General features: G+C 43.9%; 1 protein-coding gene across 4 annotated transcripts in view; it reads left to right on the top strand.

Moving 5' to 3' along the window:
- The window catches only part of LOC124034552 (small G protein signaling modulator 1-like), a 78,589-nt gene that overhangs the window by 38,439 nt on the left and 20,853 nt on the right, over positions 1–19,297 (top strand). For 2 of the 4 annotated variants that reach the window (XM_046347896.1, XM_046347895.1), the window contains exons 9-22: positions 5,853–5,977; positions 6,566–6,633; positions 6,841–7,004; positions 7,386–7,515; positions 7,622–7,786; positions 11,436–11,562; positions 12,150–12,214; positions 12,412–12,557; positions 15,745–15,873; positions 15,957–16,148; positions 16,531–16,602; positions 17,141–18,742; positions 18,855–18,979; positions 19,148–19,230. In XM_046347896.1, the coding sequence (XP_046203852.1) occupies positions 5,853–5,977; positions 6,566–6,633; positions 6,841–7,004; positions 7,386–7,515; positions 7,622–7,786; positions 11,436–11,562; positions 12,150–12,214; positions 12,412–12,557; positions 15,745–15,873; positions 15,957–16,148; positions 16,531–16,602; positions 17,141–18,742; positions 18,855–18,979; positions 19,148–19,230 (3,193 nt within the window). The remainder of the gene's footprint in view (positions 1–5,852; positions 5,978–6,565; positions 6,634–6,840; positions 7,005–7,385; positions 7,516–7,621; positions 7,787–11,435; positions 11,563–12,149; positions 12,215–12,411; positions 12,558–15,744; positions 15,874–15,956; positions 16,149–16,530; positions 16,603–17,140; positions 18,743–18,854; positions 18,980–19,147; positions 19,231–19,297) is intronic. The other 2 variants (XM_046347897.1, XM_046347898.1) reach the window with 2 other exon arrangements.

The raw sequence follows: 19,297 nt of genomic DNA, 5'->3' as shown, positions 1-19,297 counted from the left end.
GGGTGGTCAAGACATCTGTCTGGAGAACAGCCAGAGGGTGGTCAAGACATCTGACTGGAGAACAGCCAGAGGGTGGTCAAGACATCTGTCTGGAGAACAGCCAGAGGGTGGTCAAGACATCTGACTGGAGAACAGTCAGAAGGTGGTCAAGACATCTGACTGGAGAACAGCCAGAGGGTGGTAAAGACATCTGACTGGAGAACAGCCAGAGGGTGGTCAAGACATCTGTCTGGAGAACAGCCAGAGGGTGGTCAAGACATCTGACTGGAGAACAGCCAGAGGGTGGTCAAGACATCTGTCTGGAGAACAGCCAGAGGGTGGTCAAGACATCTGACTGGAGAACAGTCAGAAGGTGGTCAAGACATCTGACTGGAGAACAGCCAGAGGGTGGTAAAGACATCTGACTGGAGAACAGCCAGAGGGTGGTCAAGACATCTGACTGGAGAACAGTCAGAGGGTGGTAAAGACATCTGACTGGAGAACAGCCAGAGGGTGGTCAAGACATCTGACTGGAGAACAGTCAGAAGGTGGTCAAGACATCTGACTGGAGAACAGAAAGAGGGTGGTAAAGACATCTGACTGGAGAACAGCCAGAGGGTGGTCAAGACATCTGACTGGAGAACAGCCAGAGGGTGGTCAAGACATCTGTCTGGAGAATAGCCAGAGGGTGGTCAAGACATCTGACTGGAGAACAGACAGAGGGTGGTCAAGACATCTGACTGGAGAACAGCCAGAGGGTGGTCAAGACATCTGTCTGGAGAACTGCCAGAGGGTGGTCAAGACATCTGACTGGAGAACAGTCAGAGGGTGGTCAAGACATCTGACTGGAGAACAGCCAGAGGGTGGTCAAGACATCTGTCTGGAGAATAGCCAGAGGGTGGTCAAGACATCTGACTGGAGAACAGCCAGAGGGTGGTCAAGACATCTGACTGGAGAACAGTCAGAGGGTGGTCAAGACATCTGACTGGAGAATAGCCAGAGGGTGGTCAAGACATCTGACTGGAGAACAGACAGAGGGTGGTCAAGACATCTGACTGGAAAACAGCCAGAGGGTGGTCAAGACATCTGACTGGAGAACAGCCAGAGGGTGGTCAAGACATCTGACTGGAGAACAGCCAGAGGGTGGTCAAGACATCTGACTGGAGAACAGTCAGAGGGTGGTCAAGACATCTGACTGGAGAACAGCCAGAGGGTGGTCAAGACATCTGTCTGGAGAACAGCCAGAGGGTGGTAAAGACATCTGACTGGAGAACAGCCAGAGGGTGGTCAAGACATCTGACTGGAGAACAGTCAGAGGGTGGTCAAGACATCTGACTGGAGAACAGTCAGAGGGTGGTCAAGACATCTGACTGGAGAACAGTCAGAGGGTGGTCAAGACATCTGACTGGAGAACAGTCAGAGGGTGGTCAAGACATCTGACTGGAGAACAGTCAGAGGGTGGTCAAGACATCTGACTGGAGAACAGCCAGAGGGTGGTCAAGACATCTGACTGGAGAACAGTCAGAGGGTGGTCAAGACATCTGCTGCTACTTCATCTTAATTGTGTCAGCTCTGCTGCACCTGAGTGCTAAAGGTATGTCACCACACTCCCAACAGTCCTGTATGCTTAAACATATTTGTATACTCATTGATGTGTTTCTTAAAGTGGCAATCGGCAGTTGAAACAATAACAAAGCGTTCACCCAGCCCCTGTTTTGGTAAAAAGCTGAGTGATGGGGCTGGAGAAATGTAACCACTCAAATTCATAGACAGAGCTATGGGTGCATAGGACTGACCATCGTGCCTCCGAAAACCCTATTGGAGGAACGACCCAAGGTTTGTCGCCTCAGACATCCTCCAACAGGTTTTGAGAAGGATGCGAGTAGAGAGGAAGTCAGGAGTTGAGCAGAGATGAATTGCGACAGAGCTCATGTCATTGTTTTAGATGGAATCTGATGTTGAATGATACATTTATTCTGTTTGCACGTACATCTTTGTTCTACTTGTGCTCTTTCCACAGGTGGTTCTGGCTTTCTGATAACATCTGATCTGATGAGACTCTTTATGCAGTTTGACTGATTTTATTCAATAAAGCTTCCAATGCCAAATTGAAATAATTTGAGATTCTGTAATTGATAGACAATAGTAGTTCCCAATCACATAATTACTATAAAATAAATGTTTTCCTCAGTTCACTGTTTGGTGACTGCATGGTGTTGTTTTGTCCTCAGTCCTCCTTTGAATGCTGTGTGTACTGATTCAGTTCTAAACGACCATCATGGAGTCCATCCTCACCTCCTCCATCACTGCAACGGATTGTCTGGTCTGCTGAGAGGGTCATTGGTTGCAACCTGCGTTCCATCAAGGTCTTTCATGACTCCAGGGCAAGGAAGCGTGCAGGAAAGATCATCGCCGATCCCTTCCACCCCATCTTCCAAAGACTCCCCTCTGGCAAACGGTTCAGGTCATTCACAAACAAAACCTCCCACCACCTGAACAGTTTCTTCCCCGTGCCGTGGCCCTCACCAACCGTCCACCAGGTCCATGATGATCCACTCATCCATGGACTTCACACTCTGCATTATTCATTCACGACTATGCACCTTGCACTATCATCCCAGAACTGAGCATTGCTCTTTGCACATCTCTTACATGCAGAATTTAGAACGTTGATTATTTAGAACGTCGATTATTTAGCGTTCATAGTGTACATACTGTATGTTTCAGAATCAGATTCCTATACATGCAAATGTATTTGGAATTTAAAGCTGATTCTGACATGTTAACCTGAGTTTAGCTGGTTTATCATGCAAATTTACGTTCTATTATTTGGGACTGGTTATGTACTGGATGAACTGTAGCAGGTAGCAGATTCTCCCCTTTGTGTCTTCATATAATTCAAAATACACTGTGTGTATCCTTGAGCTTTACACCCTAAATATTGGCTCCTGCCTGCAATTAGTGGACTCGTTTTGTGGTGTTTGCTAGAGCTGACTGTCTGCTTTTCATTTTACAGACGAACGTTGCTGACTAACAAGTAATTAGCTAGCTAACTTTAGTACGTAGATTCCACTCAACTCAAGGTATAGCATACCTATGATAATGTATTTCCCAGTTCATTTGGTTATCAAGCTGCTGGGCTTCTCATTTGGCGCTTACTGCTCAAACCGGTTAGCTAGCTAAGCAGACTGCCCTATAGTGCATCACAAACAGAAAGCTCGAAGTAGCCAATCACAACACTGGACTGGCCAATGGCAGGAATTTGTTTGTCCATCACTCCAGTAAAAGTGACAAGCTAAGCTTTTAGACTCGCCTTTAAGCATACCCAAGGAACGCACTCGAGGGACCCGTCCTCTGGTCTGTTGACCCCATTTCTTCTCTCTCAGTGTTTGCTCGCGCAATAATGTTTCTTGCTCGCGCGGGTTCGACTTTTGAATCGGATTTGACACCATACAGGTACACCCCCTGGACAGGAAGCTAGTCAATCGCAGGGCCTAACCCCAAGTAGAGACACGTCACGTCCCATTTTTTTATAGTCTTTGGTATTGGGCCGGGGATCGAAAAACCAACCTTCCAATCTCTGGGCAGACATTCTGACTACAAGGCCACTGAGTTGGTGAAACTGTAAAAAACAAACAAAATAAGAGAGGGAAAAATTCCTTTCAATATTACCTCTGTATACTCTTATTAACAGTTATTAGTTATTAATGAATAGTGTGTCTATAATCTTCTTTTTAAAATCTCGCGCCAATATCAGTTCTTTTTAAGTCTTGGTTCCAGTAGTTTATATTTTTTATATTTATTGTCAGTTGGATATGATTTCTGTAAGTTTTGTATATCTAACCTATCATATGAATATCCTTTTCTGACTCAAATTGGATTCCCTCAGATTGCTCTGATGTCCAAAACATTTGAATTAGAAATGTATTGATATGAAACTATTAAGTCGCATGTATTTTAAGATATCTACATTGGTCAGTCCAAAATTGCTTTTTATTTCTGTCATGGAAATAAATGTATTTCCTATTACCAAGTCATTTATGGTTTCTATGCTTTTAGTTTTCCATGTGGACCAATTCATCAGAGATTTCTGAAAAGCTATCCAAGGATTGTTCCATAAGGTTGTGTTTTTAGGGAGTGATATTGGTTCTTGTAGAATAGATTTAATGTTCTTCCATATTGTTATAGTGTTCTTAACTATGTAGAATAGATTTCATGTGCTTCCATATTGGTATAGTGTTCTTAACTATGTAGAATAGATTTCATGTGCTTCCATATTGTTATAGTGTTCTTAACTATGTAGAATAGATTTAATGCGCTTCCATATTGTTATAATGTTCTTAACTATGTAGAATAGATTTCATGTTATTCCATATTGTTATAATGTTCTTAACTATGTAGAATAGATTTAATGCGCTTCCATATTGTTATAGTGTTCTTAACTATGTAGAATATATTTAATGTGCTTCCATATTGTTATAGTGTTCTTAACTATGTAGAATAGATTTAATGCGCTTCCATATTGTTATAATGTTCTTAACTATGTAGAATAGATTTCATGTTATTCCATATTGTTATAATGTTCTTAACTATGTAGAATAGATTTAATGCGCTTCCATATTGTTATAGTGTTCTTAACTATGTAGAATATATTTAATGTGCTTCCATATTGTTATAGTGTTCTTAACTATGTAGAATATATTTAATGCGCTTCCATATTGTTATAGTGTTCTTAACTATGTAGAATATATTTCATGTTATTCCATATTGTTATAGTGTTCTTAACTTTGTAGAATAGATTTAATGTGCTTCCATATTGTTATAGTGTTCTTAACTATGTAGAATATATTTAATGTGCTTCCATATTGTTATAGTGTTCTTAACTATGTAGAATATATTTAATGTGCTTCCATATTGTTATAGTGTTCTTAACTATGTAGAATATATTTAATGCGCTTCCATATTGTTATAGTGTTCTTAACTCTGTAGAATATATTTCATGTTATTCCATATTGTTATAGTGTTCTTAACTATGTAGAATAGATTTAATGTGCTTCCATATTGTTATAGTGTTCTTAACTCTGTAGAATATATTTCATGTTATTCCATATTGTTATAATGTTCTTAACTATGTAGAATAGATTTCATGTTATGCCATATTGTTATAGTGTTCTTAACTATGTAGAATAGATTTCATGTTATTCCATATTGTTATAATGTTCTTAACTATGTAGAATAGATTTCATGTTATGCCATATTGTTATAGTGTTCTTAACTATGTAGAATAGATTTCATGTTATGCCATATTGTTATAGTGTTCTTAACTATGTAGAATAGATTTCATGTTATTCCATATTGTTATAGTGTTCTTAACTATGTGGAATAGATTTCATGTTATTCCATATTGTTATAGTGTTCTTAACTATGTGGAATAGATTTCATGTTATTCCATATTGTTATAGTGTTCTTAACTATGTGGAATAGATTTCATGTTATTCCATATTTTTATAGTGTTCTTAACTATGACGTTCCTAGCTTTATCCTTAGAAAATATACATGTAAAAAGATCCTGGGGATTAGCATGCACATCTTAAATATGTACCCAATGTTCTACTTTAGTGCATTATGTCGCATATATGTCGCAAGTGGCAAGTTGATACAATTCCAAGTCTGGAAGGTTAAAACCACCCCCTGACTTAGGAAGATGTAAAACGTTCCTTTTTATTCTATGGGTTTTATTACCCCATATAAAGTCTGTTATGATGAGTATACTTTTTTAAATAATGTCTTCGGTGGGGTAATTGGTGTATTATTTCTTCATAGTTCACTTTAGAAAACAGATCCTCAAACTGTTATCCTTCTTGGCATTACAGAGGGATGACATGGAGGCTATCCCAGGATACCTTTCTCTCCACCAGACCGCTCACATCATGACGCTGAAGTGGACGCCCAATCAGCTGATGAACGGCTCTGTGGGAGACCTGGACTATGAGCACAGGTGGGGAGAGCAATTCACTAATGATCTGTCACTTATGTCATGTCTCACTTATGTACATCAATATGGCACAGCAAGGTGATGACTATTTGTAGGAACACCATACACCAACTGTGTGTTTAAGTTGATGTCTACAGTTGGTGTAGCGGTTCAGTGTGACTAAATCATGTAGCGTGTCTGTCTGAGTGTTACTCAGGAGGGCTTTGTGTCCTGAGGTCAACTCTGGAGAGGGGAATATGACGAGGTTTGTTTGTAGGGGCAGCAGGGGGACATGTTCAAGCATACTTCAAAGTAACTAGTCATATCATTTTAGTGACTTTGGTTCTTAGCCCGTGGTGTTGTTTGCTGTGTATCACTTACATTTTCATTAAAGAGCACTTTTGGGAGCAGCAAACACTCTTACTTATGCAAAATACTGAACCCCAACTTTAATTATTTCTACATTCAGTAACACAGACCGTATTCAGAATTCTGCACACACCAAGAGAGACACACAACACACATATCCCCATGGCGATCTTTGTTGTTCAACTCAGTGTGACAAGGTGAGTGATGTCTCAATAACCCCGGCTTTGATTCCATCTCTTTCAGTGTGTACTGGGACTACGCTATGACCATACAACTGGAGGAGATTGTTTATTTGCACTGTCATCAGCAGGGTAGGTCCACCAATGGAGGCTAGTGGAGAGAGACATTGGGAGGACAGACTCATTGTAATGTCTGGATTGTAATCGGCACATCTTGTATGGAGCTCAACTACTTGCTACTGCTATCAACGACAGCTAGTTCTGGTTCATTTACGGAGTTGTTCATATAATTTTTTGATATTTAAAAGGTCCATAAAAGGTATAAATTATTCTCTGCAGTGGACACCGGGGGCACGGTGGTGCTGGTGAGCCAGGACGGCATCCAGAGACCCCCGCTGCGCTTCCCCAGAGGGGGGCACTTGCTCCAGTTCCTCTCCTGCCTAGAGAACGGCCTTCTGCCACACGGCCAGCTCAACCCTCCGCTCTGGTCCCAGAGGGGAAAGGTCATCCCTATTTCATTTGATTATTTAAAAAAAGACAGATCTTGAGTTATTTTAGCCAATGTATATGGGTGAGTATATGTGTTAGACTGCTTAAAGCCTATATCATGTCTAATGGGCAGGATAAATAATGAAACCCTCCCACACAAGGCTTCTTTAAGCCAGACCTTATTAAGTATTGCTTATATAGGCAGTCCTTCTGTTTGGTGGAAGTGTGGATGTTTTACAAATCTAGACTATTTAAAGACACTGTGCTATCAAAATCTTAATTTAAAAAAATGTCTTAATTAACAAAGAATGCTGTTAATTATTTTAGATTTTGACAGTTTGTCATATTTTTGGGGCATTTACTGTATCTAACATTCCCCTCATTTCTGACTACAGGGGAAAGTGTTCCCTAAACTGAGAAACAGGTGTTCACAGGGATCCTCGGACTCCGTGTCTGATAAGGAGGAGGACGAGGCCACGGACTATGTTTTCCGCATCCTGTTCCCCAACAGCCAGTCAGAGTTTGGTAAGTGACCTCAACCCCTCCTCCATTCGTGTGATCACTTCAGGTGGTCACTTCAGGTGATGTTTTTTTTTTTTTTTTATCCAACTGTCCTCATTGTCCATTCCAGTGACTATAACCCACCCTCCCCATCTACCCCCGGGGGTTCCTCTCCTGTCCCGCTCCTTCTCCCTCCACCTGAGAGGACAGCCCCCAACCAAAGGGAACCTGGTGGTCCCTAAGCGCTCCTGCAGTTGTCCCGGAGACCCCCCATCGCCCACCACAGGGAACAGCTGTAACGTTACCACACCTCAGCTCCTCCTTCAGTCTGTCCGTCCACTTGCTTTGCTTCAATCACTGCCTCGCCCTCTGTCTCCTTCCTGCAAATCTTACAAATGAGTCCCCTAATCAAGCGCTCTCTGTCCTCTTCCCTTAACCTCAGTCCCTCTTGGACAATAGGTGGATGATTGACTGGCCACGGGCCTTCCAATAGAAAGTACACAGCGTTATGTCGAGGTGCACAGTGGTTTACAGTAGTAGAAAAAGCAAATGTTGAGCAAGCAAATTGTCATGCTTAGGGACGAATTCTAACTTCAGATGCACACACAACATAAACATTTTGTATTAATCATGCCTTGACGTCAATGGAAGATATGAGAACTTGAGTTAGTATGTGCCCAAAAAGAGAATATAGAAACATACAGACCAATAAGAATGTGTCATCATTACCATGCCAAAAGACCGTTGTTCACCCTCCGCAGATTGAAATGCCTTGATTCCCCAAATGTCATTGTTCATGTGCTTGATCGTGTCTTGAGAATCATCTCCAGAGGTGTCCAAATCATGACGGGACAATGTGATTCTGGCTGGGAGTTTGAAACTGTGCAGTTACAGTATAGCACAGAGTTTCAGACCAGGGTCAAGTACATATACCGATGTAAATCAAATCAAATAAATTGTCACATACAGATGTTAAAGCGAGTGTAGCGAAATGCTTGTGCTTCTAGTTCCGACAATGCAGTAGTAACCAACGAGTAAACTAACCTAACAATTCCACAACTACTACCTTATACACATAAGTGTAAAGGGATAAAGAATATGTACATAAATATATATGAATGAGTGATGGTGCAGAACGGCATAGGCAAGATGCAGTAGATGGCATCGAATACAGTATATACATATGAGATGAGTAATGTAGGGTGGTGTAGGTGTCCTGGAGGGCAGGTAGTTTGCCCCCGGTGATGCGTTGTGCAGACCTCACTACCCTCTGGAGAGCCTTACGGTTGTGGGCGGAGCAGTTGCCGTACCAGGCGGTGATACAGCCCGACAGGATGCTCTTGATTGTGCATCTGTAAAAGTTTGTGAGTGCTTTTGGTGACAAGCAGGATTTCGTCAGCCTCCTGAGGTTGAAGAGGCGCTGCTGCGCCTTCTTCACAACTGTGTGTCTGTGTGGGTGGACCAATTTAGTTTGTCCGTGATGTATACGTAGAGGAACTTGAAACTTACTACCCTCTCCACTACTGTTCCTTCGATGTGGATAGGGGGGGGTGCTCCCTCTGCTGTTTCCTGAAGTCCACAATCATCTCCTTTGTTTTGTTGACGTTGAGTGTGAGGTTATTTTCCTGACACCACACTTTGAGGGCCCTCACCTCCTCCCTGTAGGCCGTCTCGTTGTTGTTGGTAATCAAGCCTTCCACTGTCATGTCGTCCGCAAACTTGATGATTGAGTTGGAGGTGTGCATGGTCACACAGTCGTGGGTGAACAGGGAGTACAGGAAAGGGCTCAGAACGCACCCTTGTGGAGCCCCAGTGTTGAGGATCAGTCGGATGGAGAAGTTGTTACCTACTCTCACCACCTGGGGGCGGCCCGTCAGGAAGTCCAGTACCCAGTTGCACAGGGCGGGGTCGAGACCCAGGGTCTCGAGCTTGATGACGAGTTTGGAGGGTACTATGGTGTTAAATGCTGAGCTGTAGTCGATGAACAGCATTCTCACATATGTATTCCTCTTATCCAGATTGGTTAGGGCAGTGTGCAGTGTGGTTGCGATTGCGATTGCGTTGTCTGTGGACCTATTGGGGTGGTAAGCAAATTGGAGTGGGTCTAGGGTGTCAGGTAGAGTGGAGGTGATATGGTCCTTGACTAGTCTCTCAAAGCACTTCATGATGACGGAAGTGAGTGCTACGGGGCAGTAGTCGTTTAGCTCAGTTACCTTAGCTTTCTTGGGAACAGGAATAATGGTGGCCCTCTTGAAGCATGTGGGGACAGCAGACTGGGAAAAGGATTGATTGAATATGTCCGTAAACACACCAGCAAGCTGGTCTGCACATGCTCTGAGGACGTGGCTGGGGATGCCGTCTGGGCCTGCAGCCTTGCGAGGGTATACCCGTTTAAATGTTTTACTCATGTCGGCTGCAGTGAAGGAGTCAGCAGGTTTTGGTAGCGGGCCGTGTCAGTGGCACTGTATTGTCCTCAAAGCGAGCAAAGAAGTTATTTAGACATCCTGGTCCGCGACGGGGCTGGTTTTCTTTTTGTAATCCGTGATTGACTGTAGACCCTGCCACATACCTCTTATGTCTGAGCCGTTGAATTGCAACTCTACTTTGTCTCTATCCTGATGCATAGCTTGTTTGATTGCCTTGCGGAGGGAATAGCTACACTGTTTGTATTCGGTCATGTTTCCGGTTTGGTCAGATTGGTCAGACCAGCTTTGAACAGACCTGAGCGCGGGAGCATCCTGTTTTAGTTTCTGTCTGTAGGCTGGAAGCAACAAAATGGAGTCGTGGTCAGCTTTTCCGAAAGAAGGGCAGGGGAGGGCCTTATATGCATCGCGGAAGTTAGAATAGCAATGATCTTTATTTGATTTAATAAAAAATAAATAAAAAATGTAACCTTTATTTAACCAGGCAAGTCAGTGAAGACAAATGATTATTTACAATGACGGCCTACACCGGCCAAAGACTGATGACACTGAGACAATTGTGCACCGCCCTGTGGGACTCCCAATCACGGCCGGTTGTGATACAGCCTGGATTCCAACCAGGGTGTCTGTAATTTGAAACAAATCAAAATATATTTCATATTTGAGATTCTTAGAAGTAACCACCCTTTTCCTTGATGACAGATTTACATACTCTTGGCATTTTCTCAACCAGCTTCACCTGGAATGCATTTCCAACAGCCTAGAGGTGTGTTTGGCCACTGTCCTGTTGAAAAACAAATGTATGCCTTGAATTGTAAATTAATCACTGACAGTGTCACCAGAAAAGCACCCCCACACCATCACACCTCCTCCTCCATGCTTCACGGCGGGGACCACAGGTGGAGATCATCCATTCACCTACTCTGCGTCTGACAAAGACACGTCAGTTGGAACCAAAAATCTCTCATTTGGACTCGTTGGTGTCCTTAGTAGTGGTTTCTTTGCAGCAATTCGATCATGAAGGCCTGATTCACGCAGTCTCCTCTGAACAGTTGATGTTGAGATGTGTCTGTTACTTAAACTCTGTGAAGCATTTATTTGGGCTGCAAGCTGAGGTGCAGTTAACTCTAATGAACTTATCCTCTGTAGCAGAGGTAACTCTGGGTCTTCCTTTCCTGTGGCGATCCTCATGAGAGCCAGTTTCATCATAGAGCTTGAGATGGAAAGAAATTCCACAAATTAACATTTAACCAGGCACACCTGTTATTTGAAATTAATTCCAGGTGACTACCTCATGAAGCTGGCTGAGGGAATGCCAAGTGTGTGCAAATCTGCCATCAAGGCAAATTTATTTAACACTTTTTTTGGTTACTACATGATTCCATATATGTTGTTTAATAGTTGTGTTGTCTTCACTATTATTCTACAATGTAGAAAATAGTAAAAATAAAGAAAAACCCATGAATGAGTAGGTGTGTCCAAACTTTTGACTGGTGTGTGTGTGTGTGTTCTGTGGTGCAGTGGCCCCAGAGCTGATGGACCAGGAGGCAAACATCTGGCAGCCCACAACCAGGAAATCCTCCTGCTCGTCCTGTACCCAGTGCAGCTTCTCAGACGGAGGGCCTCCCAATGGGTGCAACCATGAAAGGTCAGAGACAGAGACACACACTGCTGGTTACCCAGATATCATCCCTGGACTTTACCGATCTCACTGGCCTGAGAAGGATACAAGATCCCCAGACTCCGGTTCAAATACTGCTTGAAATCTTTCAAATACTTTGTTATTTTTCTTTAACCTGCCCGGAGTGCCAGGTGGGCAGGGTATGCACTTTTTGGACTTTTCTATTGGTTCCATTGCACTAGGCACCCTTAATCAAGCACATATACAGTATTTTATATGATTTCAAATAATATTTGAACCCAGGTTTATTACATGTTGATACTATAGTGCATGCATTTATCTCATCGTTTGAAATGTACTGTTTTATTACCCAATTACAGTTTTGATGTCCTTATGAACAGTGAATGGAGAAGGACATCTATTTAATTCATATTGTAATTCATTTGAGGGAATATTTCCTAAATAATTGGTTACGCTGGACAGTTACTTTAAGATGTTCTTGTGAATGGAGAATAGAGAATGTTTGGGATCAAAATGAAAGTCTTGGACATGTTTAAGACGAGGTGGAGCCCGTATGGAGAACACTTTGACTTATGTGCTGTTTCCCTCTGCAGAGCCCCTTTGAAGCAGCTGTGTGACCAAATGAAGTATCAGATCATCTCCCGGGCTTTCTATGGCTGTATGTGATTGTGATGAGATGATTTGCAACGTTTTGCAACATATTTTAATTTAAAGCAGCTTATCAATTAGTCTAGCATCCAACTATTAATTAAATGTCGGAAATGTCAGATCGCCTTATTTAGATAATGTATCACATAAAATCTCGGAATGTCAGAAGGAGGCTCATTTGATAGCGGTTGTGTTTTTGTATTCCAGGGCTGGCTTATTGTCGTCACCTGTCTACCGTACGTACACACCTCTCGGCCCTGGTCAACCACACTATTGTGGCGCCCGACGCGCCCGGCGATGCCTTAGGGGGCCTCACTGCCGAGGTGTGGCAGAGGTTCCTTCAGGACTGCACCGTAAGCAGCATCACCGTCACATCATTAGCAGTGTCACTAAGGTTGTCACTTTAGTCATCACACACACACACACACACACACACACACACACACACACACACACACACACACACACACACACACACACACACACACACACACACACACACACACACACACACACACACACACACACACACACACACACACACACACACACACACACACACACACACACACCCTTGGGATTTAATAACTGTTCATCATGATCTGTATTCATCTGTTAGTCATCACATTGCTCACACATTCTTAGTCACACAACCAGCCGTATGCAAGCTTGACTAATGCCCTGCCTGTCATCGTATCAACAGCATACATTTTCATTGGAGGGATTTTGTTGAATAATCAACCGATGGGAGGCATTCAGTTGACTTATGTCTCAAGTTCATCCATGTGTGTCCAATCTGTGTTTGTAGAGTTCTACTGGCTGTAGTCAATCTTAACATTTTTCTCACAATTGTAGTTCAGTATTATTCATTATTAAAGAGGGGATTAGGGCCACCACTGGCATCCAGTGGTACACCACCATTCTGCACTTTGATTGATCAAATCAAATAAAATAGTATACAACAGGTGTGCTGAATACAACAGGTTACAAGCCTGTTACAAGCCTTCACCAACAATGCAGTTTTAAGAAAAATAAAAGTTAAGCAAAAATGTACTAAATAAACGAAAGTAAAAAAATAAAAGAGCAACAATAATAAAATAACAATAACAATAATGAGTCTATATACAGTGGTACCGGTACCAAGTTAATGCGCTGGGCACAGGTTAGTCGAGGTAAGATGTACATGTAGATAGGGGTAAAGTGACGATGCATAGATAATAAACAGCGAGTAGCAGCAGCATAAAAAGGGGGGTGATTCATGCAAATAGACCAGGAAGCCATTTGATTAGCTGTTCAGCAGTCTTATGGCTTGGGGGCAGAAGCTGTTAAGAAGCCTTTGGGACCTAGACTTGGCGCTCCGGTACCGCTAGCCGTGCGGTAGCAGAGAGAACGGTGGCTGGAGTCTTTGACAATTTTTAGGGCTACTGAGGGGATACTGGTGAAGAATTTAATAAGCCACTGGCTTCCTCTTTTGTTTTTTATACACGTACAGTACGAGTCAACAGTTTGGACACACCTACTCATTCAAAGGTTTTTCTTTATTTTTGCTATTTTCTACATTGTAGAATAATAGTGAAGACCTCAAAACTTTGAAATAACACATATGGAATCATGTAGTAACCGATAGAGTGTTAAACAAATCAAAATATATTTTACATTTTAGATTCTTCAAAGTAGCCACCCTTTGCCTTGATGACAGCTTTGCACAATCTTGGCATTCTCTCAACCAGCTTCATGAGGAATGCTTTTCCAACGGTCTTGAAGGAGTTCCCACATATGCCGTGCACTTGTTGGCTGCTTTTCTTTCACTCACCATTTCAATTGGGTTCAGGTCGGGTGATTGTGGAGGCCAGGTCATCTGATGCAGCACTCCATCACTCTCCTTCTTGGTCAAATAGCCCTTACACAGCCTGGAGGTGTGTTTTGGGTCATTGGTATGTTGAAAAACAAATGATAGTCTCACTAAGTGCAAACAAGATGAGATGGAGTATTGCTGCAGAATGCTGTGTTAGTTATGCTGGTTAAGTGTGCCTTGAATTCTAAATAAATCACAGTGTCACCAGCAAAGCACCCCCACAGCATCACACCTCCTCCTCCATACTTCACGGTGGGAACCACACATGCGGACATAAGTTGTTCACCTACTCTGCGTCTCACAAAGACATGGCGGTTGGAACCAAAAATCTCTAATTTGGACTCATCTGACCAAAGGACATATTTCCACCGATCTAATGTCCATTGCTCATGTTTCTTGGCCCAAGCAAGTCTCTTCTTCTTATTGGTGTCCTTTAGTAGTGGTTTCTTTGCAGCAATTTGACCATGAAGGCCTGTTTCACGCAGTCTCCTCTGAACAGTTGATGTTGAGATGTCTGATACTTGAACTCTGTGAAGCATTTATTTGGGCTGCAAGCTACGTTGCAGTTAATTCTAATGAACTTATCCTCTGCAGCAGAGGTAACTTTGCATCTTCCTTTCCTGTGGCGGTCCTCATGAGAGCCAGTGTCATCATAGCGCTTGATGGTTTTTGCGACTGTACTTGAAGAAACTTTCAAAGTTCTTGAAATTTTCCTCATTGACTGACTTTCATGTCTTAAAGTAACGATGGACTGTCGTTTCTCTTTGCTTAGTTGAGCTTTTTTTCTCTTTGCTTAATTAACTTTTAACAAGGCATATGTTCATGTGAATGTTTTTATGTGCCAGTGTCTATGGTAACATCAGTGTATTCATGTGTGGGTACATCGTGTGTGCACTGTTCAGATCTTTGGTACGCCAGACTCAATCAAACGCTCAAAACTAGTAACTGAAAGAAAACAACTGCTACTGGTATATGAACTGGGTCTGTACGTAGGGCTTTCTATATCTGTGTGTGTTGTGGCTCAATGACTGAGGCCTCTCCCTCCCCTCTCTCATTCTGTTATCTCCCTCCTTGTTCTCCATCCCGGCTCTCCTTCCCTGCTCTCCCTTCCTGCTCTACTTCCCTGCTGTCCCTACCTCCTCCCATCTCCTCCTCTGCTCTCATTCCCTGTTCTCCCTCCCTGCTCTCCCTCCCTACTCTCCCTCCCTGTTCTCCATCCCTGTTCTCCATCCCTGTTCTCCATCCCTACTCTCCCTCCCTACTCTCCCTCCCTGTTCTCCCTCCCTGCTCTCCCTCCATACTCTCCCTCCCTGTTCTCCCACCATGTTCTCCTTCCCTACTCTCCCTCCCTGTTCTCCATCCCTGTTCTCCTTCCCTACTCTCCCTCCCTGTTCTCCATCCCTGTTCTCCTTCCCTACACTCCCTCCCTGTTCTCCCACCATGTTCTCCTTCCCTACTCTCCCTCCCTACTCTCCCTCCCTGCTCTCCCTCCCTGTTCTCCCTCCCTGCTCTCCCTCCCTGCTCTCCCTCCCTACTCTCCCTCCCTGTTCTCCATCCCTGTTCTCCTTCCCTACTCTCCCTCCCTGTTCTCCATCCCTGTTCTCCTTCCCTACTCTCCCTCCCTGCTCTCACTCCCTGTTCTCTCTCCCTGTTCTCCTTCCTTGCTCTCTCTCCCTGCTCTTCAGGCCTATAAGGAGCATGAGCTGTTGCGCCTGGTCTACTTTGGTGGTGTTGACCCTTCACTGCGTAAGGATGTGTGGCCCTTCCTCCTGGGCCACTACCAGTTTGGCATGTCTGAGGATGACAGGAAAGAGGTTGGTGTCCCCCTTGCCATCGGAGGTCACCACCAAACCCATTGATCTCCAACCCCTGACACTTGCCCTGTGACACTGTGCAGGTGGATGAGCAGGTGCGGGCGTGCTACGAGCAGACCATGAACGAGTGGCTGGGCTGCGAGGCCATCGTGCGGCAGCGGGAGAAGGAGCAGCACGCTGCGGCACTGGCTAAATGCTCGTCCATCTCAGCCAGTGTGGATAATCCAAGCACTGTGCAGAGGATGATGCACCGTGACTCCAATGTTAGCAATGAGGTGACACACACACATACACACACACACAGGTAGGCCAGTTGAGAACAATTTCTCATTTACAACTGTGACCTGGCCAAGATAAAGCAAATCAGTGCGACAAAAACAACAACACAGGGTCTGTACATAGTCTTGTGGCACACAGGATACCCGGGAGACCAACATGTTAGCTCTCCAATGCCTCAATAATATGAAACTACAAAGCATATTGTGTAATGTTCATTTGAAGCATCAATAATACACTGCCTTTACGACAGTTATATATCATTACATACAGGCCTACAGAATGACTTGTCCACATGAGTGTTTTGTATGGATAATGTTGTTCCAGGGTTTTATTGACCTGTTTTCTCCCCTGCTTGTTCTCTGGTACTACTCATGCCAGTCCTCCCAGAGCTGCAGCTCAGACAGACAGAGCCTGGCTCGCTTGCAGAGTGACTCTGACAGCAGTACCCAGGTACCCATATAGACAGAGATCCTCTTAAATATATAAAATGCATTCCATATGTAATTATATGCCCCTCTACACATAATTAACAGTAATGAATTATTTATAATTGATGAACAATAAGAATAATAACACACACAGAGCTGAATATACACTCACTTGTATACACAAAGGCTACTTAGTCTCACAGGACTGAAAATAGAACTATAGAACAATGTCCTGAGCTTACCTGTGGTGTACAACTTTATTTTGGTCCACCAATCACTATTCTAGTGGAAATATGTTGTATTTTGGCTTCAAGTTCAAAATCGAAGAGCACCTCCGAAAGCGAAAAATAGTTCCATGACAGTTTTTGTAATATTCATACCAAAAACACCTTTCATATTACAACTGTGCGATTCCTATTGTTCCAAAACTATGGAATTACCTTAGTCTTTTACAGTCTTTAGCTTTTTTGAACCAATATCGCTCTCTCTCCTGCTAGTTCTTCACATCCTCCCTTCCCTTCCCTTACACGAGCCTGCTTCCCTTTGACTTGTTCTTTCAGGTGTTTGAGTCTGTGGAGGAAGTGGAACAGATCGAGACAGAGCCCAAGAGTGAGGAGGCCAAGCCGGTTCCCAAGATCCCCAATGGAGGAGGCCTGCCCAACGTGGCCAGCTCCCCAGACTCGGGGCATCCCTCCTCTCGCAACTTCTCTGTCACATCAGGCATGTCAGACCACTCTCTGAGCACAGAGGACAGCACTGTGCCTGACACCAACCCCAAAACCACCATCAGTACTCCTCCACATCTGACCCCAGCCCAACAGATCCCAGTCAAAGTCCATCAGGAAGAGTTGGAAGCAGATAACCCAAATGTCCAACCCCTGGCCCTGCAGAATGAGAAGGATCTCCAGGCCAAGGACCGGCCAGATAAGGAGCAAAAAGAGAAGGAAGAGAGTGTGACTGAAGTGGCCCAAGATACTGAGGACACCAAGACAGAAGATCCAGAGGTAAAAATGGGGAAAAATCCAGAGACAGCGGAGGACAAGGCAGCAGACCCAGCTGAGCTAGAGAGCCTGAAAATAGAAGAAGAGAAGACTTCCACGACTCTATCTAATGAGAAAGATGAGGGAAGGACCTCTGAAAAGGAAGACAGCAAGTTACCAAAAGCAGAAGTGAATGCTGTAAAAGGAAAAGTGGAGTCCAAAACAGATAAGTCCAAAACAAGGGAGGCTAAAGAGCCTGATGCAGAAGTGATGAAAATGTTGGATGGAGAGCCAACAATGCAAGTACACACAGAGGAGATGCAGTCACTGGAACCTGGGGAGTCAGGAGAAACAAAGGAGAACAAAGGACCAGAACCAGAGTCTGTAGATCCAGAAGAGAATAAGACATCCCAAACATACAATAGAGAACCAAAAGGGGAGAATACATCGATATCAATGGTGACTGCAGAAGCAACGGAAGACACAGCATCAGAATTGGATGATGAAAGAACTTCAGACACAGGGGCTGGAGAAACAAAGAGGGCTGAAACAACAGAGGTAAAGGAAGCCAAGGCAACAAATGTAGAAAAGACAGAAACTGAGAAGGGAGTAGAAGCCAATCAGACTTTGAAATCTGAAGAGGTAGTCGAAACAAAGGTGTATAAGACAGTGTCACCAGAAGAGGTTGCAGAGGCAAAAGTGGAGGAGATAAAAAAATCTGAGGAAGTGGGAGAAATAGAGGAGGAGGAGACCATACTATCTGAGGCCAAGCTGCCAGAGTCAGAGAAGAATAAAAGCCCTGTTGCAGAGACCAGGGTGGCAAGAGCAATGGATAGCACCACCAGGCTCGAAGAGGCTCTGGCCACCACAGAATTAGACGAGTCTCCTTGGGCCATTGAGATGGAGGAGATTTCCTCAGCTAAATTCTCCATGGTCCTACCGTGGGACAGGAAGGGCCTGTGTAAAAGCTCCGGGGTCGGGGCTGCTCTCCCTGAGGGCTCAGTTCACCATCTGGAGCTCCGTTTGGAGGAGAAGGAGAAGTGCAAGCCCAGCCCTGAGGGTACAGTGTCCATCATGTCTAAGGAGCCTGAGATGGAGAGCCTCTTCCCTAAATTTGATTTCCTGACCGCGGGAGGAGAGCTGAAAATCTCTCCAGTGCCATCCATCGGAACCACCTACTCTGTAGGCACTTGGCATTTCATTTTTTAGAATAAAAGTTTGGAATAATCGAGATCTATTTAGGTGTTTGGTTATTCTTTAAAATTTGTGTGGTGGTTTTGCACCTTTGTTGTAGCAAGAGCTTTTGGACATGTACACGATCAACCTGCATCGCATTGAGAAGGATGTCCAGAGGTGTGACAGAAACTACTGGTACTTTACCCCTGCCAACCTGGAGAAACTGCGCAACATCATGTGCAGGTAAAATAAAAACAATGCCATTCATGATTCTCTACTCCACTTTTGTAGAAGGGTTTGTAAATAATCTAGCACTCATTATGTTATGTGTGGAGCGCAATTAATACATGGAAAATTGGAAGAATTAATGAGTCACACTACACAGTACATGATGCTGACTTCTCTTCGCAGCTATATCTGGCAGCACCTGGAGATTGGCTATGTGCAGGGCATGTGTGACCTGCTAGCTCCCCTCCTTGTCATTCTGGATGATGGTGAGTTAACGCTGTGAGTCAAGGCTGTGAGCTGTGTTGTGTTCCTCCCTCACTCTCCTCCTTGGTA

Source organism: Oncorhynchus gorbuscha, linkage group LG04 (genome assembly GCF_021184085.1).
Source record: "Oncorhynchus gorbuscha isolate QuinsamMale2020 ecotype Even-year linkage group LG04, OgorEven_v1.0, whole genome shotgun sequence".
Classification (NCBI taxonomy): Eukaryota; Metazoa; Chordata; class Actinopteri; order Salmoniformes; family Salmonidae; genus Oncorhynchus; species Oncorhynchus gorbuscha.
This window is presented reverse-complemented; position numbering and strand designations above follow the sequence as displayed.